General features: G+C 42.0%; 1 protein-coding gene across 2 annotated transcripts in view; it reads left to right on the top strand.

Annotated features, from left to right (window-relative positions):
* Positions 1-25,386, top strand: part of ssbp2a (single stranded DNA binding protein 2a) — a 51,767-nt gene that overhangs the window by 1,288 nt on the left and 25,093 nt on the right. For both annotated transcript variants that reach the window (XM_056375359.1, XM_056375360.1), the window contains exons 2-4: positions 19,788-19,860; positions 22,876-22,937; positions 23,289-23,373. In XM_056375359.1, coding sequence (XP_056231334.1) covers positions 19,788-19,860; positions 22,876-22,937; positions 23,289-23,373 — 220 coding nt within the window. The remainder of the gene's footprint in view (positions 1-19,787; positions 19,861-22,875; positions 22,938-23,288; positions 23,374-25,386) is intronic.

The following is a 25,386-nucleotide window of genomic DNA, read 5'->3' on the forward strand; positions in this document are numbered from 1 at the left end:
GCTAACACCAAATCCAGATGTTCTCAAACTAGGTGCTCAGAGAAAGAATGACAGATCCTGTGTAAGATCAGGTGAAGCCCCTGTTCAGTTGCAATTAACAAGGCAGAGTTGCTCAGTACCTTTTGGGCGCTCGGGGTCAGGCGGTGAGTGAGCAGGGGTCATAGATCAACTCCCGCTGGGATGGAGGAGCATGCATCTGTTGATGATCTGCCTTCAACTGTAAGCAGACAAAAACATTTATGGTTAGTTTTGCTTTTCTGGTTAGGACCTCTCCAACTGATTAAGGGATTCGGAGAGGGAGAGAGTTATAGTGTGACATGACTATATGGTGATAAAGTTACCCTGCATTGCATTGAACTTGTGTTTTTCACTTGTTGCCACCTGTGAGAGTCCTTTAAGATGATTTGTCCCGGGAATCTGTCCATAAAAGACTAGATTAATCATCTCGCCTCTACTCCCAGCTACTGTGACTCATTTATTGTGTCTTTTGAATCCAGTTCACTCATGTTTGTCAACAGTGTGATTGAGTGTTCAGCTGCGTCCCTTGAGCCCCATTCTTTATCCCCAATCGATATGAAAAGGATAGGACTGAGCAGAGTGGCTCTATCGCTGCCTTATCGCACTGACAGAGACAGAGATGGAAAGCTTCCTTCAGGCCTGGAAGATACTGTGTGTGAACATATGTAAGCGTGTGTGTGTGTGTATGTGTGTAACCACGTAAGTGATGAGCTTTTTGATGGAAACGCAGTAGATACTCATTCTGTAGAAGTGAAGTGGTTCAGTGGTTCCTTGACAGTTTGCAGAGCAGCTGAGGTCACCTGTGATGAAGAGACTTGAGTTCACATTTCCAGACATGCTGTGTTAACAAGTGGATTACCCACTGTCTTTAAAGGAAACATCCACCTTAACGTCATTCAGATGTGAAGAACCACATTTTCAGAGCTACAGAGGAGGTTTAATATTTATGGACACGTGACTTTGTGTGATTGAAATAATACCTTGCATGCTGCTGAGCATGACTTTTAACATTTCAGCCACAAATACATTTGTTTCTTTTTTTGTTAAAATGGTCATTCAGCCACATACGTGTCATTTCTGCTCTGTAGTGTGTGCTGAGCTTGACTGATCAAAACAGGCAAGTTCTTTCCTGCAGACACTGAACACTGTTTGACATTATATTTAATTTAGACTTCCGTGATGTTGCCGATCATTTTGTTATCGGTGTTTACATTTTGAGGCAGGAGTGATGTTCCAACTGCGTGTTACTGCCAAGGCCACAACAAAAGAAGGGAATGGGAGTAAGGAAAACGCCAGATGAAAAGGCAGTGAAAGGCAAAAATCAAGGAAGGCAGAGTTTCATTTGTCTCTTAACAAGCAGCCTTGTTTATCAGCGGTGTGTATCAGAGAAGCAGAGCGGGCCCAGCACTGCCGAGGCTTCAGTTGTTTCTCATTTCTGCAGCGCAGCGGGGGATCAGAGAGCGGGAGAGACAAGAGGGCAACAACAGATTGAGGGGAAGAAGGAGGAGGGGAGAGAGCAGGACTGAGGGAATTTGCTGGATCATTAGTTTACAGTCTTGTAGTATTGACCTCAGAATGGACCCCCGCAGACACAGGGCACTGGCGTCTCGCCCATGTAGATGTAGAGGAGCTCTAAATGCAGCTGACCTATCTCTGTGCAGCTCTGTTCACTGGTGTGTTTGTTTGTGTGTGTGTGCGATAAGCATCTGATTGGTGTGGTGTGTCCTTGCTACAGATGCATTTTGGGAACATGCGTTTTTGCCTCACCAGTCGTTTAGGTATCACATATTCCTAAATGTTTATCTGGCGGTTTTGCAGTTTGCACACTTGGAGATAAAATGTAATATAGCATGATAAAAATCTTGCTTCAGGAGAATCACCAAGTGTAATACTTTTTTTCCAAGGATTCCACATTAAATACTGTAAACAGAATCTACCAAACAAAATAAAAGGAGCCTCATTTCCTCTGTAATGAGAAACTGTGTGGACACTTACTGTCTCTGTGTTCAGACTCTTCGATTGCCGCCTATTGTTTTGAATATCAGCGCTAACTTTTTTGTTAAATGTTGTATAATGTACGTTAAAAAATGTAACATTAAAAATACACCAAAGTAAATTCGCCCTCAAGTGAAGATTTTGTCCATAATTTTACTTAAATCATTACAGTGAGGCCCATTTACCTGATACTCCTCCTTTACAGCATAGATTACATGGTAAGCAATCACTGGCTGCACAAAATATTAGAAACACATTTCATGAAGTACACTGAAGATGTAACTAAAGCTGTTATCACTTATTGATTTCCTTTCTTTAATCTGTGTACTTCACAGAGGAGGATATGCAGATAAAGAGAAACAGATGGGTAAGAAAAAGATGTTTTAAAGGATCGGTCTCGCCAAATCATAGAAACTACACAAGTAAACATATTGTCTCACCCCTAATGGTATCACGCTTCTCAGATAGATAGTGGATGTGCCACAATTGTCGAAATATCCACCTCTTAAAGTAATGCAGTGGCAACGTGGTGCTCGAAGCTCTGAAAATAACATTTAAAAAAAAAAAAAAAAAAACTCAACAGAAACGCGTCTGTCCAAAAACAATGTCCCTGACACAGCCAACAATAGTTTTGATTAGGACTGTTTCTTCAGTAGAAGATGGCTCGAGTCACACACTGTTGGCAGCAAGGTCTATATGGATTATACTGAGTAAAAGGGACTTCTGCAAAAGATGACAGAGATGTGAATGGCACAACAGTGGCTGCAACTCAAAATCAAGAATATTTCTGTAATGTTTTATAGCATCATTAAAATCCTGACAAACACAAGTCTATACGTATAGTGTGTGTGTTGTGTGTGTCGGATGTTATCAAATCAGACATGGTTTTTACACATATGTGTCTTTAGTGAACAGTCTCTCTGTGGGTCTCAGACAGCAGCACTGTTCAGCTCTCTCTTCTCTCACTCTCTCTCTCTGGCTGTACCAGTGTTACGGTCTGCACTTGATTTTGATTCGGAGTGACACTACACGACCACTGACTGTGTACTGCAGTTGTTCAACGAGTGTAGGTTTCAGTCACTGGCAGTTAGAGGACACATTCCACATAGTTCTGGGATTGTGGTCCTGAGTGAGTTGCATTGCAGCACATAGTACACATTCCTTTTTTTTTTTTTTTTTTTTCTGCATCTAGTTCATCGTGGAACAAACTCAAATCCTAAAGCCTAAAATCCTTTCTCACCCTGTCTCTCCATTCTATCTCGCGGGCTCATACGACACATGTCGGGTTTTTGTTTATCTTTTCCTAGAAAGTACAACCCGTGTTTTATTTTTTGACACATGATATTAATGAACACAAACTGAAAACTCACAGTTGTGAAAAGTCCAACTGCCATTAAGTGTCGTTGATCAGTCTGTATTGCAGGTGGCAGCCGTCAGTCTGGTGCAGACTTAAGCATTTCTGGTGCTGTAAGGATCATCATTCTGCACACATACGCACACACACACACACACACACACACACACACACACACACACACGCACACACACACACACACACAGCTACTTCTGAACCTAGACACCTCAGAATCCTGCCAGGAGGCTGCCAATGCAGCATTGCGCAGACTGAGGCGAAGCAATGCATGCTGGGAGTGTTTATCCGACAGAAGCAATTCAGGCTGCCACTCTGGCTCTGACAGTGAGTCACATTACAGGAGAACTACAATAAAAATAGAGCAGTATCACACAAAAACACACACACACACACACACACACACACACTGTATCCTCACAATGCCTTGCGTGGACTGGGCAGGGAATCTGATTTTGTCCGTGCCAGCTGCCACCTGATGAATGAAATTGATGAGTTTTTTGTTACTACATCTCATTGTCCTTGAGAAATGACAGAGGCACACTCATTAGGAGAAGGGGAATAGGAAGATCATTTGTTAGAGCATGAACAAAAGAATGTAGCCAGGAGGGTAAACATATGTTGCTGGTCAACTTGGCGATTAAAGTGAGAGGCTGAGTGTGGAAAACGAGCTTTCGAACTTGAGCGGTGGAAAAAATAAAAAAATGCGACACAAGTTCAACAGTTGAGAGGTTAAAAAAAGGAAAACGAAGGACTGGATGAAAGAAAGATCATAAAGGAAAGGAAAGAGTTTTGTGTCCAGGTCAGACAAGGTCAGGTGATATCCTGCAGGACCTCATGGTCTAATGCTCCATAATGGCAGTGTGTCAGACCTCTGCATTCTGCACACATCTCACTCTCACTGTGGATCACTTACACTGGTAAGTGGACACACCTGATTCTGTTGGCTTACGTCCAGTGATGGAGTGAAAAGCCCCGATGAGAAAACCCCCCGCACACCCCCATACATACATATGAGCCATGTAATGGAAGCAGTGCTCCTCCTTGTTTAAGTCAACAGAAAACAATATAAAAAGTGATCATTATGATCATGTGTGTGTGCATGTGTGTGTGTCTGTGTCTGTCTGGATCCGCTCTTTGCTTCTTTGGGTCAGTAGAGATCACACTGCGTGTCTAAGTCTGTAAGCCCATCTGAGCTGTCTGTTTACAGCACTTTCCCCATATGTTTCATCCCTCAAAATCAACCTCCATCTGTCTCTCATGCTGCCTGTGTGAATGTGAACTACAACACCCAGTGATCATTATACAGCTAATAGCCTCTCCAGCTCTCACGGGACACTTGTGAACAACCGTGAGAACCCAGAGAACTGTCACCGCTCTCTATTGTTGTCGTTCACCAGCACTGACGGACAGTGAGAGATATTGACTTAAAACTGCTGCAAATGTATTTAATCCTCACAGCAGTTTAGATTAGCATCAGTCTGGGATTACAAGAAAAACAGAGAAGAAATGGGGCTTTGATTTCTTTTTTTTTCTTCTTGGTATATACAGCTGTCTTCAAAAAAAGTGATGATGACAGTTTGACAAGGCGCTGATAGAAAACATTTTTTAACCTGCTAAACACATAGAGGCTGTTAAAAGTCCTCTTTTATCTGTTGGCATCCCTCCTACTCTTATCCCTGCTGCCAGAGATGTAACTTGCCACAGAACTGGTATCAAAGCAGCAGCCTCTTATTGAGCTGTGTGAGGGGGGGGAGTGATGTGTCAATCAACAGACAGGACCCTGTAGAAGGCACCCTCACAGGACGCTTTGGGGTCCTTGGGAAGGATCGATGTGACAAAAGGCCTCCGTCGGCATCAGATAGCATGTGGGAAAGGAGGGGAAGAGAGGAGAAGAGGGCACAGCATCCTGAAAGTCTTTTATCACTCCCCTCAAAAGATGGAGGGTACGGATGAGTGAGTTTATCACCAAGTGCTGGTCCCTTAGGCCCCCATGGGTGTCCCTGAATGCTTCTGTTTTAATTAGAAACACACCAACACATCATATCTTTCTCTTCTCTTCTCTTCTCTCCTCTCCTCTCCTTTCCTATCCTCTCCTCTCCTCTCCTCTCCTCTCCTCTCCTCTCCCCTCCTCTCCTCTCCTCTCCTCTCTCCTCTCCTCTCCTCCCCTCTCCTCTCCTCTCCTCTCCTCTCCTCTCCTCTCCAATAGTTACAGTGCGTGAGGTTTGTCTTTGGGATTGAGATACTGACATTTGGGGGGTGGAGGATTCATAGTATGCTTTGCTGACCATGACTGGAGACTACAATCCATGCTGTCAGGCTTCGTTCTTGTTGTTAGTGGTAGCATTTGTGGTTTTGTCAGGAAGTTTTTTGTTGCCCCTGGTGACACCAAATATGCACAGCTTTTCTCCAAACCGCAGCACGGTAGGGACGCTCTCCCTCAGAGCGTTTCCTGTAACCTGAGAGCTCCAGCACAAATGTAAATGCTGTTGGTGGAAACAACACTTACTGTCTATAGGCTCATCTGAAGAATGCTTTTACCTTTGAAGCCCAACATTTTAGCTTGTCCTAGTTAATTTAGCATCTTCATTTATTCACATCGCCTCTCCAGCTCTGTGTATTTGTCATCATTTCCTTAATTTTTCTAGAAGTGAGGATGCCGTGTCACGCTCGCTTTCACGTTATGACAGCTGCTCTTGGGCTCACCAGCGTAACTTGCACTGCTATGGCAAGTGCCATAGTGTAACTGCGGATGCTGCTGTGCCTCCCCTGCCTGTAGTGGAGTGGAGTGTAGTGGAGGTTGGTTGGAGGCCTCTCTGCTGATATTCCTCCATCATTGATATGCAAGCTGCATCGCACAGGCGCTAGCGCAAGGTTAAGCATGCGTGACGGCCGGGCTTAGGAACTGCTTCAGACACTTTCTCTCTGTATCCCTCTCTCTCCTGCACACACAAACACACATTTCTTTTTTACTGTGCCTTCTCTCTGCATAGCTCGCCGTTCCTCTGTGTCTCGCTCTCAATTGTCCCATGGTCTGTTTTGTGAAGTTATAAGCGAGAGTTCTTCACTTTAATTCTCCATAAATGCGCCGTCCTTACATGACCACGTGCGGGCTGTCCGTCCACTGATCCTTATAAAGTCCACAATGACATTTTCTCCCCTCTGAATGCAAGGCAGTATATCCCCTCGCTTAGGATTTAAATTGCTGACATAGAGTTCTTGACTTTTTAAGGTCTACTTAATGCCATTTCTCAACCATAGGGAAGCAGGTGCAGAGAGGGGGCAACAGTGAGACTCTTCAGCAGGATGGCTCCAGTGTTGGAATATAGTACATGTTTTTTTTTTTTCTTGTCTAAGTGTGTTTTTTTTCTTGTTACTAAATGATATTATTCATTCACAGACATCTCGGTGCATAAATTTTACTGCTAATTTATACAACTTCATGTTGCAGCAAGATATATTTCTCTAAACGGTTAGTCATTTATTTATACTTCCTCCAGAGCCTCTGTGCAGGCCTTAATAGCCTCACATTCTTCCCCAAATTGCTCCAGATTGCCTTCATCTGTATCAGTTTTTTTATCTCATCTCAAAGCTTTGTTGTTCAAAAGAATAGACGCCTATTAGAGCCCCGTAGAAAGGAATTCTAATCCTATAAGATTAGAGCGGTGCAGTCCTCCCAGGCGTCTCCTTCTCTCTCTGGTTTTGTTGGGAGTTGCTGCCGATTGTGGAATGTTGCATTGTGTGAACTGGACAATGACGTTGTGCCGCTGGACGGAGTCTGCGGAGCTGGCGAAAGAGAGGACCAGGTCTATGTCCTGTATAGTGTACGACAGGGGAGTGTCGGCAGGACTCGGTCAGGGGATGGCAGCTAAGAAACACCTTAGCACCACTGTGTTTGTGTGTCTAAGTGAGAGAGAAAAAAGAAAAGGATAAAGTAAAAGAATTTGTTTTTTCTGAATAAAATTGTGCACAGTGACATGATTGTGGGTCTGAGTTTGTTAAATAGACATCCTGGGGAGAGGACTGAAGGGCTGCACCGATTTCTGTCAATAAGTTAAGACTGAAACTTTTTTTTTTTTTTTTTTGTTATTGCTCGGTGTAGCCTGTATACTCACAATCCTTTGAACCCTCCTCTTCCTGAGAAGCTGTAAAAACAGACTTTAAAAGAATACAGTAATTAACTTCGTATGATCGCTAAGTGTTGTCATCAAAATCTAAGTTCTCTCTGTAAACAGCAGTTTAATATTCCGGGCTTTATGGCTGTGTTGCATTCAAGATTTACTGTAATAGCTTGTAGAGAAAGTTGAACAAGGAAAACACTCCTAAAAATCATTGGTGTTCTTTCAGCTGTGAAATTAAACAAACTCCCCACGAGAGGTGACTCAATCTAAACAAATCAAAGCCAATGAAATGGAACTCAAATTAAGAAAGTGATGGATTTGCCTCTGCTTTTATTTATTTTATCCACTTTACATGTTCTGCAAACAAATTTCAGTTGTAGAAAAATCCCACTGGCTGTAACCTATGTGTACAGGTTTTCTTATAAAAAAGGACACAACTGGATTTTTTTTCTGCAATTAGGGTGTTGGTAAACAGTGAGCTTACCCATCATGCTCTGTCACCATCTCTCTCTGTTTCTCCCTCTCTCTGATAAGCTGGCATTTCCTGTTATCTTAGCCCTGGGTATTGTTGTCTGCTCTGTGAGAAAGTCAAGTCTCTGCTCCGCTGACAGAACAAGAACTGTTTCACTTTGTCTGATTGTGCCTGTATCAGGCGGGGGGATGGGGTGGGGTGGGGGGGTGCTTCCTTTTTATTGTATTGTCTGTTCAAGTCTTAATTGCAGCTGCACTAATGCTGCTGTTTTCAAGATGCGAGTGGGGGAGTGTATCCTGCCAGAGCTGCCACCACTCAGTCAGTGTAGTCTGGTACACACCACCCACTGAACTCACAGTCAGTGCTTTCACTGATACACAAAGACAAAGGACAGTGATGAATTTATCAATATTCCTATGCCACCGCAAAGGTGACATAAAGCAGGAATCTTAATAAAATAAAACCCCAGAAAAAAACGCACTGTGGAAGAAAAGGTGCTGTGACTGAAGCAGACGCGTCTGCAATTAATAGAAATAGTTTAGAGCTGAAACAGTTAGTCAGTTGTCAAATGTTTTTGCTATTTTCTAACATTTTGTGATGATGTTAAGGTGCGGTCCAGTTTACACCCAATGTAGATTTGTAAATACAAAGCTACTTAGAGATTTCCTTTTTTTTTTTCTCACAATACTGATTTTGATACCTGAACTTAAGGTACTGATCCAGTTCAAGCTGTCAATTTTTCTGGAGGTGATTGTTCAAAAATTTAATGATACAGCTGCTCACATCAGTTATCTTTATTGATATTCATGCTTCAACACTTTTAAATATATTGTTCTTGAAGCTTCATGAATCTGTTACAATTACAATGGCAGAGACTCAGAAACTGTATTTAACTGTATTTAATGTGGCTACGCCTGACTGGAGTCAGTGTCAGGTCAGTATCAACACCAATCCAGTGCATTGGATTGTTGCATCCCAATACTTACTGAATAAAGGCTGGACAAAACTGAATGTTCACACGATTACACATCATGTAGTCTACTTTCTGTCTGACTTTCTGTTCTATCTGTTGACTATTTTTCGTGCCCCACAAATTTGACGTTAACCTCTTTTGGGCGTAGCCTTTTGGGAACACAGTGTGTGCTGCACTTACAACACAGGGTGGAGATTTGCAACAACAGTTGGACTTGTGGTCACAGTATCTTGATAAGTTGGCTGTTATCAGTCTTTGCCCTGTAGGTTGGGTTACTGTCGAGTTTGAGTTTATGTTGTTTTTCTATGATTCTCCTTCTTCATCAAGGATCAAAACAGCATATCAGTCACTTTTCAGCAACACTGTAGTGCATTGTAGATGGTTGACTGATCAGTCAGTCAATGACTATCAACAAAGCAATTTTAAGACTTCACTTTGGGCTCTGGTGAACATTTGCCATTATAAGACATGAATATAACAGAGACTTAATGGCCAGCTAATACTTACATACAGTATAATAATGTAAACAAAAACCAAACATTGTGCATCTGAATTATTTCCCACTCAAACATTATAATCTTTGTTCTTTTTAATATTTGTCTTTCAAGTGCCAGTTTTACAGCATCTATTTTCACCTTGTACTGGACTGTCCCAAGGGTGGGGAGGGGGAGGAGAGGATTCTGGGATCTCTAGTTAATGAAAGATAAACACAAGGTCTACTCTGAGGTGAGCCAAAGAATGCAGGACTCTTCCTCTCTGTCAGGATATGAGCTTCATTCCTTCGACTTATACTTTTTACGCATGACATTTCATCTTTCTACTGGCAAATTCCTCTCTTCGCAGGAGGAATGTAGCGAGAGCTACTTCACTTTTTTACAGCCGCCACTACAGTTTTACCTCAACATTCCCTCTTAATGTTTCTATCAGCTGATTGCAGAACAGACGCCATAATGCTGTGTGTCAACATCATTGTCCCTCGAGTGCCGTTAACTCATGTGACAGCATTTATCAGCCACCTGCATAATGTCACAGAGATTTCATTTTGTGCTGCTGGTCGGCCTCTCACACAGTTCTGAAGTCAGCCAGCGCCATTCACCCCGGCTGTTCTTAGCCAGCAGCGCAGGCCACGCTGCTCTTTGCCAAGCTGGTGTTGGAGCATTCAGGCCTGTCACCCAGCCAAAGCTCCACTGAGGGGTTTACTATGTGTTGTGGAAGTGAGACGGATAAAGGCTACGACAAACATTTGCTCAACAAAGCAGCGTGTGAGACCATCTCAGCAGAGACAAAACAGGGGACATGAGCAGAGAAAACACAGCTTATTTGACTGTGAGTGTCTCTGCTCGGGCTGTTTCTACGCGGGATTATGACACGCGTTTTGTTAATCTTCAAAGCTGGAGTGAACTTTTCACTGCTCCTCCCAACTCTCAACTACACACCGAACCTCCAACTGAAGTCTGCACAGAGGCCAGTTAGCGTAAGAGACAATATACTCTATATGAGTATCTCTATTCAAGTGCTGCCTTTAGCAGGAGCCATTAGAGGGACCCCAGGGGATGCTGTGGAAGGGTAATGGAGAATATAGATCTAACTTGTGACCATCAGCAAAAATACCAATTAGAAATGCATCAGCGAGCAGCCAGCGATAGAGCCACAGCGCATGCCAGTTGGGAATTAATTGAAGGCATGTATTTGACTTGAGATATGGCAAGTGGTTGAGGGAGTCTAATGGAAGTCTTGTGTGTCCGTGTCTTATCACATTTAAGCACTAAATCATCTCAATGATCTTTTCTTCTACACAATGATGTAAACTTAGTAAAAATGCAGGTTTTATATAATCGCTTTCTATTGGCTTAAGCAACTAGTTTTTGTCTTTATATATGAAAAGGGGAGAAACTGTCTAATTCACTGGCGGTGATTCAGCCTCTGCAAGTTGGGTTCAGTCCCACTTGTTCAAATCTTGTATTAAGCGGATGCGTCAGCCTAATACCAGCTCAATCTCCCTCAGAGATCCTCCCTGATAAAGGTGTGTGACAGCATCAGGCATGTTCATAATGTTGTCCTCCTCAGCTTTGCTCACAGGCTGCAGCATCACTCCTCTTCTGCTCCGTCCTGACCTCCCCTCACTGCATTTCCCAGCTTCTTTCATTAATCATTCACTCTCTCCCTCCTCTTTCGTTTTCTCTATTTCTCTTTCTCTTTCTGCCCCCCCTTCCATTTCTTCTTTCTCCTTTGCTCTTTCTTTTCCTCTCTACCCTCTAGTTCTCTTATTGCTCTTGTTGCTGCTAATCTTCCTCTACTTATCTTTCTCTCCATCTCTACATCTTTATCTCTCTGTTGACTGGTAAATTACCCATCTTTGTCCGTCCCTTAGTGCTACCAATGTGTGTCATTGCCTCTGCGTTCCATACTCTCTCTCTTTTCTGGCTTTTGCTCTCTGCCTCTGTTTAACCGTTTGTATGAGTTTGACTGTAAATATCCCCATTTGTGTGTATGTGAATTGTCTGCTTGGAGAAGAGTTAAAATAATAGCTCAAACAAAGCAGCTACCGTAGGCAGCTAACATGCTTTCAAACAATTAATCCACTCGCACATAGCTCCCCTGCACAGATTCATTAAAACTATAGTTTTTACCTGAATGAAAATGTATTGCGGATTAGTCCACTGGAACCTGATTTTCCATGTAAAGTTATTTGTCAATGATCCTATCGCTGTACTTTTCCCATGCAAGGTGTGTGCGTAAATAGCCCTGTTTTGAAGATGCTCTTCACTGTATAAAGGCTTCATAATCCTCATGGTTGTTTGGGCTGTTGTTGTTTTTTCTCCCCCTTGTTTTCCTGAAGCCCTGCATATAAGATGAATTATTCAACATTGTAATGGTTCTATATTTGTCGTTGTTTATCTTGCCTCAGTGCCCCCGCCACCCTCATCGCTGCCCCACCACCATCCCTCTCCCAGCTTTCACTTGTCTGTCTGTCTGGCAAGCAGAGCCGCAGAGGATGCTCCACTTTAATGAATGAAGTGAAGTCATTTTGCAAGGCTCTTAATGGCACATAAAGCCCCGCTGCTAGGCTTGATTAATCAGGGAAAGTGTTTGGCTGTCACACACAGGGCTGTCCTCAGCAGGGGCAGCAGTTTGATCGTTGCGCTCTCTTTTATGACGGGGTCTTTCTCTATTCTCGCCAGAGTTGTCAGGGGCTCAAGCTGCCAACACTCCTCATCCACAGGTGGCTTGTGTCTAATGGTGGGCTTTTGGAGGCTTGATTGGAGAGTTAGCGATGGCTTGGCTTCAATGTAGACCGGGCTTGATGACAATGATAATGCTGATGATCCCACCTCTGAGTCAAAGACAAGGGTCTGTGATTTGTGTTGCTCTCGTGCCCTGCAGCTCTGTGCTGAGGTGTGATATCATGACAGGGCAGTGTGGTCAGTGAGCAAGGATACAAACAACAGGTCTTTACCGCTGCCTCATACAAGAGTACCAGACTCATCGTATGATTACTACAAAGGGGGTGGACCGAATCACAGAGACACAATACAGAATACAGTTATATTGCCTCACGGTTTAAATGCCTATATGTAAAAGCTGAAAGCAATACAGCTACACTGATAAATTAGCCAGGCCAACATAAATTTGGAAGTACAGAAATGCCAAATTGTTAGGCCGGTATACTAAATGTTTTTTAAAAACTCCCAAATATCGATATCATTTTCAGCCTCAAAAATCCCATATGAGTCAGGGTATAGAAAGCAACCATCTGGTTTTCATGTACCTACCTAACTGGCTTGTTATGATGACTGACCCTGAACAAAGCTGATGCATGGTGTTCATTGTGATTCAATTTAATATGGCTCAGTTTTGAACAAGTACGCTGCCTTTGTATTTGTGGTTACTTTTGTCAGTGCCTGTATTGCATCAGTCATATATGCTGCAAAATGCTGTGATGTAGTAAAGAGAAAAGTCTGAAAAAAATCTCGACATTTTCCAAACAAGCTGCTTTAGCATAGAGGCACAAGTAGTTCATCACATACACTGACTAAAACGTAATGGGATATCTGTTTAACTGCATGACAAAATTATAATGGCACTCAGCAGAGCGCATATCTCCACCAAGGCCAAACCATCCTACACATGTCTGTGAGAGATTCAGATTATTACCTGGATCTTATTGTCTGGATCTGTCCCAACTTGTACAAAGTCATAGATCTCAACCATTAATATGCCTGATATTTTACCTCAAGATCTATACATTATTAGAAATTGATTAAAATGTCGAAAAAATTCTATATCTTGCAATGTTGAGGAAAGATTGGCAACAACATTTGATTTGTTCTCCTCAGTGTAAATTGGTTCACTACTTTTTTGCGAAATCCCGCTGACAAACAAACAAACTAGAACATACACTGAGTAGAGCGCAGACCTCTGCCAAAGCCAATGTCAAACAACATACACCAAAATTAAAATGCATAGCAAATGATCCACATCAGCCCTAAAATTTATTAGGCTCTTCCTGTCCCATCCCTCCAACAAGTTTGGTGTAAATCGGTTCTCTTTTTTTTTTTTTTTTTTGCGAAATCCTGCTGTCAAACAAACAAACCAACAAACAAACAGACACAGGTGAAAACAAACCCTCCTTAGCGGAGGTAATAAAAAGACAGCATTGAAAGTGGTGTTGTAACTGAACATTATGAGTTTTACCAAACTGGAGTTTCCTGCAAGCCTAATTCATTGTAAGGTGGGACGGCTTTTTCATCCGTGGGAAATTTAAAGGACTGACTTTATTTTTTCTTATTGCTTTATTATTCTGTAAAGTATTCCATTCGCTTGAAAGCAAAGTGCTTCAAAGACACTATAGCTCTCAGTAGATACTTCACAGTGTCACTTTTACTAACATTATTCTTTGCTGTGAACACACACAGCAGAGATTTAAGACCATAATTTAGTCTTTTGTAGTAGGTAAGCATATCCAGGAGATAATTACAATATTTCAACTTCCTGACGGTGACTTAGTTCAATCGAGGATTACTTTTCCATTGTTATTACCTCTCACACAGAACTCATTGAAATTCATTTATAAAAACATAATGAAATTCAGTGCATACTCTGAGGCATTCTGTCCTGTATGTTATGTTTTCAGCACGGCATGTAGTCATTTAATTTTTCCCTTACAGAATGTAAGGAATCGAGTCTAGTTCAGCCTGACTGTTTTTGTTGCTGGGTCTTGTGTTAATTTGCAGAAGGAGGTCACAGCAGGGTGCTTGGCTAACTGAGACGCCACTCACACTGAGAATCCTCAACATTAGAATATTAAAGTTTACAGATCTCACCAGCATTTATCTCAGGGCTCATCCGCCAGCGCCCATCACCTCCATCCTACCCATCTGCCTTTTTTTTTCTGTCTCTAATCCCCCTTCTCCAGTCTCCTCTCTTCACCAGAACCTTTCAACCCTCTCTGCTGCGCTCCTGTCACCCCATCCCGCTCTTTCTCTTATTTTCTCTCTCTTTCTGTAATTTTTATCCATAGAGGAAATGGAGAGGGGAGGGGGTGGTATGGTTCAGGCTGTGGCTGTTTGTTCTTATTTTATCTTCATTCAATTGTCTATTGAGGATATACCTCAGAAATCCCTTGTCACATTTAACCAAAACAGGAGAATAAAATGCTGTTGTTCAGTGTAGAAAGTCTGTGTACAACACACTCTACTGAACATGTGTTCAACCTGTGTCTGACCCCTTCATATGAGTCATGGTTTAATTCCTGGTTGACACCATCCAGAGACTCTAACTACTAAGCCTGTGCACTTCGGTTTGATTTTGTTTCTCCCTCCTTTTTTTACTGTATAAAATTCAATCTCCTTTTCTGACTATTTATATAAGTTAGGTAGTCAGTTACATAAATTTCACCTCATTATCAATACCATTTAACATTTTATCATTCACAAGCAACTAGCTAGTGGACACCATGGAGCATTTAACTGCTAAAGAGCCAGATACTCCACTCAGAATAGAGTTAGAAGGAGTTGCATTCATGGCCAGAAACATGACTCCAAAGGATTGCTGTTTGTTAACATGCTCACCTTTAAGAACTTTAAGGAGAATATGTCAATGCTGTGTTTACAATTTCAATAAATAAATATATGCAGGTTTAAATCCCCTAATTCAACTGATTTGAGATTAATGAAACAAACACACAGCGTACCCTTACTACTGTACAGTTTACAGCCCGTGATCATTGCATACAGAGTAGCAAAGGAGACGAGACGTCCTTTTCTGACCACACCGCTCTCTAAATGCTGTTTAGGAGAGAGATTGTATTCATCGCTTTCTGTGGGTGGAGCCCGTTTCCTGCCGCTGCCCACACCCAACACCAGAATTTAATTTAGGCAAAGAAGGCAAATTTATGGCATCTTACTGGCAGCGGGATGAGGGGACAATATACCAGTGTCTCTACTTTGGCTCTACTGTGTGACAGTGTTAAAAAAAAATATATATATGTGCAGCTACAAAAGAAAAATTGTGACCTGCACCAGTTTTTTCAATTTTACTAACATTATTCTTTGCTGTGAACACACACAGCAGAGATTTATATTTTATATGTTATAAGGAAATCCTATTTCCAACTAACACAGCTGTATTGTAATTGTTATCATTGATGGGGATGGCATGTTTACTGGCAGGAATTGACTTAATTAGATTTTTCCTGGTGAAATGTGTGTTATTAGGCTGTGTCAGCATAGTAGCAAGTCTTGTAAATATGTCAATTAGCATGCCGATTCAGATCAGAAGTATAATCACTTTTCCATTTCATCTTTAACAAGAGTGAAATAATCTGGAGCTAATCTGTAACAGGCAAATCCAATCACTGAAGCCATTATCTGTTGTGATTTGAAGCTCTGCCAGACTTTGATCGCCATGGCAGTAAAATTGATTAGCAGTGATCTACTGGTCTCTACTAAATGCTGATCTTGTGAAAATAGGTTCATGTCTTTGCTTTAAGCTGCAGTTTGTGGTTGAGCTGCAAGGTGCTCTCTTCTTCCTGCTCTCCTCTCCTCTGGCTGCACGGCTCAGTAACAAGGCAACACAGTAGCCGGTCACTGTTTCCGCCTGCTGCCTTCATCAAGCTAAGCTCAGTTCCTGACTGTTCAAGCGCGCTGGCTGTCTGGTCCTGTGCAGATTTACAGAATGAGACAGGAATCAGGGTCGGCTTCAAATATGAATTTGATTAAATGTGACTCACAGAAGACAAAACCACTTGAATTTGAAGGAGAAAGGGGTCAGGTGAGGATCTTAAAGTTCCCCTCTCTGCCCCACCTTCTCCACTATACTACCCACTCACCACAACTGCTTCCCATGACACACACACACACACACACACACACACACACACACACACACACATCTTTAACGCACAGGGAGAGGAAGCAAAGTGGGAGCCACCTGATCTCTTCAATCATCCTGGTTGCAGTTGTGATTAATGTAAAGTGGTTCTTATTTACAACACAAATTGCCAGGGCAGACAAGGCCGGGAATAAAAAAATGTCTTCAATTTTCTGGTGTGTGTCCGACAGCAAGGGCAAACACCAAAAGAGCTTTAATGTGAATGACCTAATGTGGAGTCAAAAACATTATAAATGCATTGGCTGCCTCCCTTTGAGCTCTTTTACCTCAAATGCTAATTCAGAGATTATTTAAAATGACAGTGTATTTAATGACAAGAGAGTCTTTTTTTTTTGCTTTCACTTTAATGTGTAAAATTTAGAGGATTTTTAACCTTGAACAGTCCCACCGTCCTCTAATCCTCAACCCTTATCTCCGCTCAGTATTTTGACTGTCAGTCAGATGAGTTCCACATAGTTGGGCGCTTTATTATCAGCGGGAGGCTTGGCTGAACAAGTGGTAAGTGAACAATGAGAGAGCAGTATGAGGGGGTTTAGTGTTTTCAAAGCCTATCACTCGTCTTTGAGGAAATTAGTAGTTTTGAGTTAAAGTTCAATAGATACACTGAATGCTAACAAAGTGCCTTCATCTGCTGCTTAGCTGTCTGCTTATCAGTCCCATTTCAACTCTGCCTACTGTCGGTGAGTGTTAAAAGAGAGAGAGAGAGAGAGGAGTGCTTTAAGTGTGATTTATGTGTGTATTTTTGCAAGCGTCTGTGCATTTAAGCTGTTGTGTTTAAGGTCAGGAGCAGTGAATGAATTAAGACATCCTTCATTTTTCCTTCCTTTTCATCTCTTCTTCAAAACTTGCATTAACCTATTCACCTCTGATATCCCCTAATGTTTCTCTTTCTTTTATTGAATCACCTTTCTCCCCATTGCTGCCCTCATCCGCCCACCTTTCTATGGTTTCTTCACTTCCTTCGACCCTTTCTCTACATCAGGGGCCAAAGGGTGCATCTTAGAGCTCCTGCAAAATCAATCATAGGTCGATTTTTTCAGTCTGCCTCAAAGGCAGCTACCAGGCGAGGCTGTGGTTATGTGTGTGCGTGGTAATACATAGCTGACTGGATACAGGCCAATGCATGCTGAGGACAAGCTTTCATCTCTTTATTTATTCCCACTGATACAATGAATTTGTTCACGCAGCCGATCGGGCTCGGCGTCATCGCTGTGCATGTATTCACAGCAGAAACATGAGATCTTTCAGTGTTAATAAATGGTTCCATACTGATGCTGCCGTGGCTGGCGTGAGGGTTCACAGGGGAGTTGACAGATTTAAACAGGTTGACAGAAAAACGATGCACAACAAGAGCGACTGAGCAAGTTTGTTTCTAGAAGTGTTCGGAGTTGTACAGTGCCAGGGAAAAAAAAAAAAAAAATGAGCGCATCTTTTATTCATGTTCAGTTGTCGAGGTGTCAAGAGTTTTGTCAAGCCTCTCATTGTTCCGTTAACCTTGTCCCTGTGAAACGTTCTGTCTCTGTCTCTTTGGTTAAACATTACTGCCAGGCCACAGGAGGGGAGGGGAGCGGAGTGGGGGATGGAGAGAGGGAGGGGAGGGATAGGGAGGAAGAGGTTCCCTTCATCCTTCCATCATTAAACAAACATGGCCTCTTACCAAAAAGAGGGCAAGAAGAAAGCAGAGCACAGGCAAGACAGAAAAGGCACAGAGAAAGAGAGAGAGAGGTAGAGGAGGAGACTCAGGATGAAAATGATGAAGAAGAGAGATGGAAATGGAGGAGAGGGATGGTAAGGAGTGGGGGTTGTTTGGGGGGGGGGCAGAGTACCTTTGTGCAAAGCCGAAAGGTGTGCAGTCCATCATCTTCAGACAGGCAGACAGGGCTGTCTGGGGAGTTTATTTTTACCTCGATGTAAGAGGAGTGTGGATCGGCTACAGCAGGCTGGTAGCACCTTTCAGCGGGGGTTCTGGGACAGCTGCTGTCCCGGTGTGACCATCTTTCACGCCTGACAATACATAATCATCAACATGTATAAGACAAACACACACAGACACATGGAGCTCCAGGTCAAAGCTTCTGCTGCGTCATGCTTCAACTTTAGTTTTCCGTGTCTGCATCACATCTATATCGATGAATCAATTTGTCGATTAACATTAAATAAATCTGGAACTATTTTCATAATTAACTAATCTTGTAATTCATTTTGAAAGCATAAACACCAAATATGCATGAGTTCCAGCTACACTCGTTTATAATAAACTGTCTATCTGTTGTATCTTTTGGAGTTTTGGTCACCATCAGCTTTGAGAAATTATTTATTGGGAAAGATTTTGCTAACACACTGGATGTCCCATAATACCCCAGTACACCAACTTCTAATTGGGCATGTATTTTCTAGTATGGGTAAATACATACAGTGCATCTCAGGGATATAACTTAAATTAATTGCCTTCTTTGCTCAATCCATGAGAAACCCGTCATTATTCATAGCCCTTGTACAGTGACTCTCTGCTGTTACACCGGACTCCTCTCTAAATCTAGGGTGCCATTTGTGGAGTCAGTGTGATCTGCTATCGATCTCCTGTGGATCAGTGTTTATCTTGTAGTTATAGACCAGCGGATCATCAGCCCCCCCCCCTCTCCAAGTTGCTGTTAGAACCAGCACAGACACTCTGGGAGGAGAATTGATTAACAAATCAAGCCTGTAATTAATTCTCACTGCGATCAAAGCCATGGGAGGAAGTCTGTGGAGAGCCTGCGGCACGAGGGTGAGGTGTTTCACAGTGTAGTCCCACCAAGCATCACCACGCTGTTTGTTCTTCAAACAGGTGGGTTTTAGATGAAGCATAACATTGACTGAATTTCAGATGTCTTAAAAGGTTGCCCTGCCTGTTGTTTGGCATTCGGGAGACGATTAGTGTTCCTAAGCTGCTGTGCGTCTTTTCCCGTTTCTGGAGAGATTTGTAACAGACTGTGACGCCCTCACACATCACTGCACATCACTGCGTCCTGGAGCTGCTTGGCAATTTGTATCCATGCGTAGGCTCCTTCATCTTTTATTTTTAGGTAATCCTGGGAGAAACTCTCTTTTAAGAATGGATTCATCTTAAATATGGAGTAGGAAGTATGATTGTCTAAAGTTTTAAAGCAGTTGTTGCAGTTTCTGGCCCTGAAGTTGGACAGAGATGACCAGGAAACATTCATGAGAAAGTCTTCATACTAAAAAAAGTTCAAACTGGGGGCTACGTGAGGTGAATGTGGGAATTTCATGCTTAATTTTTGTCTGCTTGTAAAACCAAGACTGCTTACTATAGTAGATGGTTTCCTCCCCTTTTCTTATATTTTTTAATCTGTTTTTCACTAACAGAACATCTGCTGTTGACAGTCTGGATCTTAATGAATACACTAACCCACTTCCTCCCACCGTCTTCTTTATTTTTCTGTGCAGGTTAGCTCTGTATGTTTACGAGTACCTGCTGCATGTAGGAGCACAGAAGTCAGCACAGACCTTTCTCTCAGAGGTAAGTCATGCTGTATCTGTTTGTGTGTCAGAGGGAGCACAGGCCTTGTACTCTCTGTGTAAAGTCAGAGGGGTGGTCTGACCCTCATGCAATATTTCCACTAAGTGTAGCAGCTAATTGAATTAGCCTGGCCTTACAGTGCTGAGCCAACAGGTTAGTAGCAGCAAACAGGGCTTCTTAACATTGCATTTAGTGGGAGTGGAGCAGGAGCACAGGGAGAGTTACAACGCTCAGTCTGGAGCTGACGTCTGTCCATCTCCTTCAATCGCATTTTTGTCTTTTCTTTTTTATTCTTCTACTTTCTCTCTTTGCGCTCTTTCCACTCTTTTCTTGATCTTTCTCTCCAATCCTCTCCTCTGAGATGCGGGCTTGTCTTCACTTTAATTCTGCAGAGGTAAAAAGGTGACGGGGTGAAAATGAGGTCAGTTGATTCTGCAGCCTCGCCTTAAATGACGATAAATTACAATGTAGAAGACAGTGGCTTGAGGCTTGTTGTACATCGGCCAGAGGAAGAGGAGAACAAAGAGAGGGGGGGATGGAAAAGGTTACATCATCAGCTGGCACCAATTCTCATCACTCTGACTTAGTGTGTCTTTGTGCACATGCGCACACACACACACACACACATACACCTCTCTGTCTCTCTGACACCCTTTCCTCTCTGCCACACTACTTGCTCTCTCTCTTCCGCAGATGTGAGAGATGAAAAGGATAGGCGGTGTCATGTTCAAGTGTGGGAACGCATTAGCTAAGAGTGCAACAAGTATAAACAGAGCCGCTTGTATACAATACACATTCACACATATGCACGCACACACGCACACAGGGTAAGCATTACACCGTAATGTAGCTCTTGCTGGAATAGTGGGGTGGAGCAAAAACATGGCTTTAAAGGCCTGTTATCCACTTTTTATCATCCACATCTGTTTACAGTGTATCCTCAGGCTCAGGAAGCGAGAGCCCAGAAAGACGAGTCACGAATCAGACCTGGAGACCTAAACGTAAATACCAAAAGACACAGACAAACAGCTCAGAAGAGCAGGCAACAAGAAACTGTCAAACTTAACTGATGGCTCAAACAGTAATAACAAAAACACACTTAAACCTTAATACACAAGGAGGCACAAGGACGACAAGGCAAAATAAAAAGGTAAAAATCTATCTATGGGTAGAAAGAAAATGCTGTATTAAAGTAAAGCTAATAGTAAATCTCAGGCCTCTGTGCTATGAGAGCGACCCCCCCCCCCGCAGCAACACACAGCCTACATCTGCCAATAATCATGCTGAAGGGATCTCACTGTAGCATAGTGTAGGTAAATGAATGAACCTCCCAGCAGTGCAGACCACAAGAAGACAGGATATGCGGGCGCAGTCTGTGTTTTTTTTTTTTTTTTTGACGCTTTCCAGATGAAGGGGGGATAAAAGAGCACGCTCAAAAGTGTCCTGACCTGAACTGTCTGCAATCGTGTTTGGACTGAGCTGCAGCCAATTAAATGTGAGAAACGATGGGATGTCATGCCCATTCCGCATCTTTTGTACCACTTGAGCAATGATGAGGGAGGAAAATCCATCTTTGTCACGGTGTGTATGAAAATTGCTGGCTGCCTATAATGTTAACTGACATGTCCTCACTAGAACTGTTAACTCAGAGTGAAAGCATGTGGGATAAACAAAAAGAGGCAGTTCCCCCCACCAAAAAAAAAAAAGAAAGAAAAAGAAAAAGAAACTTCAAAGCAAGACATTCCTTCTAAAAGTCACTGTGTCTGATCTGCAGCTGAGGTCAGGACGGTCTGATCGAAAGTGAAGTGATTCAGTTTTTCCTGTTATGTTGGTGCTTATTCACACTGCCAGTAGAGCAGGTGGTACAATAGTCTCGTTTCTTTTATACCCATATGAAACATTTCAGCGAGGGAAATTAAAAAGATGAACATGAGATCACTTGAAAACTCCAAGCGACAGAGATGATGTAAGTGTGTTTATAGAGAGGAGCGGCAGACTAAACAATACCATCATAGTCTGATAGTAGCAGTCAGACTGCTGCCCACAGCTGCTGGTCAGACTGTGACATCGTGTGCAAACATAAATCATCCCTACTGTGGGTGATGTCAGCACTCGTGTTAGCCACTGACCTTGACCAAGGTGTTAAGCCGTCAGAGCGCTTCAACCCAAGTGCTTGTCAGATGGTCGAACAGTGTCTGAACTCAGCAGTTACTGCTGCTGCACGTCCAGATGTTTCCCTTTTAATGCTACAAGAGAAAAGACTTTTAGTATGACTAACTATGGTTTGGTCAGGGGTGTGAAATCCAATAAAGAGCAGGATAGAGGTGCTAGTGTAAACTCTTAAAACATCCAGGACAAAACTCTCACACACTGGGTGAATACTACACACTGCAGTCGCACAAAATAATGTATAAATTGCTCCTATTGCCTTGGAAGTAACATTACATTAGAGAAGATAAACACGCAACCTAATGTACTTTGTAATGTACGTTTTGTTTTGAAAGAGAGAGAAAGAAAGAAAGAAACTATCCGAGCTCTTATATACAAAATATGATTGACTGCGGCAATGACTGGACAGGTGAATAAGGAAGAACAGAAAGTAGGAAAGAATGAATGAAACACATAATGTGGGTGAGCAGCAGAGCGAAAGGTGTGTGGGTTGTACAAAGGTTTGACTGGGCTCCTCAGGCTGGTACATGTCTCTGACCTCACACTCCGAACACCTTCCTGACTCAGTGAACACACACACACACACACACACATACACACACATGCACTTGCACTGAAACATTTTCACATACTTGAATAGATGGGCTTTCAGGCACACACTTATCCACTTATATGAATCCATGGCATGAGAATCATTATATAATTACATAAAGGCATGTGTTATAGGAATTCCCTTGCAACCTCTTCAATCTTGTAAAGCAGGTAATTCAGATGTCGGGCATGTTTTAATACTCAATATGTTTCTGAAGCTTCTCATTCTCTCTCGCTCTCTGTCTGTCTGTGTAGATCCGATGGGAGAAGAACATCACATTAGGAGAACCTCCGGGGTTCCTCCACTCATGGTGGTGGTGAGTGTCTTTGTGCTGTGTAATGATTCAGGTTACAGTCGTCTACATGCTGTTTCTCGTCTCTGACATTATTGAACAAAATGATCATCCTCACTCCTTCTCCTCCTGTTTTTATTTGTCATCATCTCATTAATTGTTCCCAACAGCTCTTTTTCAGTTTGCTGTTTACAAATTGTAACCCACTAAAACACCTAAAGTCATCTATTGCAATATTGATAATAGAATCACACTTATTGTCTTGATGCAGGATTACGCTGTCGCTAAAATGGACTGTTAGTTTTATCTGTCAGGCTTCAGTGTTTCTCTTTTGTCATGATTCTCCTCTCTGACTGCCTTCTCTGTTTGTTGTAGTGTTTTCTGGGACCTGTACTGTGCAGCTCCAGAGAGAAGAGACACATGTGAACACTCCAGTGAGGCCAAGGCCTTTCATGACTATGTGAGTTTTCCCTGAAGTAGCTTTCCTTGCTCTTTCTGAAACTATGGCACTTCTCTGAAAGATGCAGTAACATATGGAAACCCAAAGTGTTCAATATTAGATTAAAGGATTAGAAATTATGAAATAAATAATAAACATATATAACATATATAACATATATAACCATGAAACTGTCAACTGCATTTCATCTGCTTCTTTTCACAGTAAAAGATTGTGTCACGACCGGTATTGATGATAATCGTGATATTTTGTGATATTTAAAAAATGATATATTGATGTAGATGTATTTTTAATGATATTCATATGATAATATTGTGATGGCAGATGTTATACATTGTGGATCTTTTGTTAATCAGTTCATTTTATATGCTTTTGCAGTTATGCTGCAGTTATGGTTATAGGCTCTCTCCACCTCTCTACACTCATATTTGAGTCTCATTCATTTGCCAAAAAAGACACAAAATACAATAAACAAAGTTAAAGATGAATTTGATGGATAGCATTATTATTATTATTATTATTTAATGTTTTTTATAGATTTTGTGATATTATCATCATGAATTCTTTTGGCCACAATAATTGTGTAGTGAAAATCTGATATTGTGACAGCCCTAAGTGCAGGTCATTTTTGTGTTTTGCTCTGATGTGAATGCACAGACAGCCATATTACATAGTTTAACTCTGTTAGACGCTCAGACATAAAAACTATTTGATGACAAGTGGCAAGGACGAGTCAAAAACACAGACTTTAGAAAAGGTACATGTATAGTAAAAACTGTAGAAAGGCAAAAAATAATACCTCAAATAACCTGATAAACTAGAAAAAAGCAAGATGAAATAACATTTCACAATACTGAATTAAAAAATTATATAAAATCAATGAATTATATTTAATTTATAATAAATGAAAAAATTATAATTAATTATAATTATGTTTTACATTTTTCTGTATATATTCATGCAATTTTTTATTTATTTAATATTGAGCGCTTTGGGTCTCCATAGTGTTAAGGTCAGCTGAGATCAAAGATGAGGAAACATGTACAAACTGGTGACTGTCTTCCAAAAAATACCACAGTGACAGTAAGACCAGTTGTCATCAAAACAATGTGTAAATACAACACCTCGCTCCAGTGTCTGTCTACTTCCGACTTCCTTGTGGTTTGTTTGCATTATACAGTTTTGAAGAATTATATCTTACCAGACGGTGCAAAGAGCAATATAAATGTCAACATTTACAGAGAGTGGCTTGCTGTTTCTCTTTTTGTCATTACAATAGTTCATAACAAGGATTTCGAGATGACATCAAAAGAGCAGGTGCACAATTTTGGTGCACAATTAGATCATAAAGTTGCAATTTAGGATTCACTCACCGTCAACATTTTCTCACATTTAACCCCAGAGCGCGATGGTTACGATACGGCTGCAACTTTTACATCCTTGCAAACTGGTTTAATCCTTTATCTGAAGTGGTGTTTAATTGAATGCTTGTTGTGACATTCAAAGTGTGTGATTAAGTGCCTGCTTATTGTATTCGACCAGAGAACAGCAGCTCTAAAATGCTGCACGTGCGCACACACACATATCTGGCTAAAGTATTGTGAGCACATTACACTGTAGAGCAGACTGGGCAAGCACACAGTCGCCCGTGTGGTAGAAACATGGTTTATTGTTGTGTTTTCTCAGTGTGGCTCCACTTTACTGCTGTAATTCCTGCACATCAAGGCATGGGTTGATTCAGTCATGCACCATCCAGTAACCGGAATACAGTGAGCTGTGCCAGAGCGCATGAAGTTTTAGATTAACTGGTGACTAAGAGACAGGAAGTGCAGCTCTCCTCGCGGGAAGTGGTGAGGTGGAGTTGGGAAGGTGGGTTTGAGTGGGTGTGTGGGTGGGTGGGTGCATGGGGGAGGGGGGGGGGTCCTCCCTCTCCTGCTTTTTATGTTGTTGTTTTGCCTCTGTAGCCTGAAGTCTGACTCATCAGATTTGTCTGCACTGTGGTTTATTGAGATG

The sequence above is a fragment of the Seriola aureovittata genome, chromosome 5 (genome assembly GCF_021018895.1).
Source record: "Seriola aureovittata isolate HTS-2021-v1 ecotype China chromosome 5, ASM2101889v1, whole genome shotgun sequence".
Lineage (NCBI taxonomy): Eukaryota > Metazoa > Chordata > Actinopteri > Carangiformes > Carangidae > Seriola > Seriola aureovittata.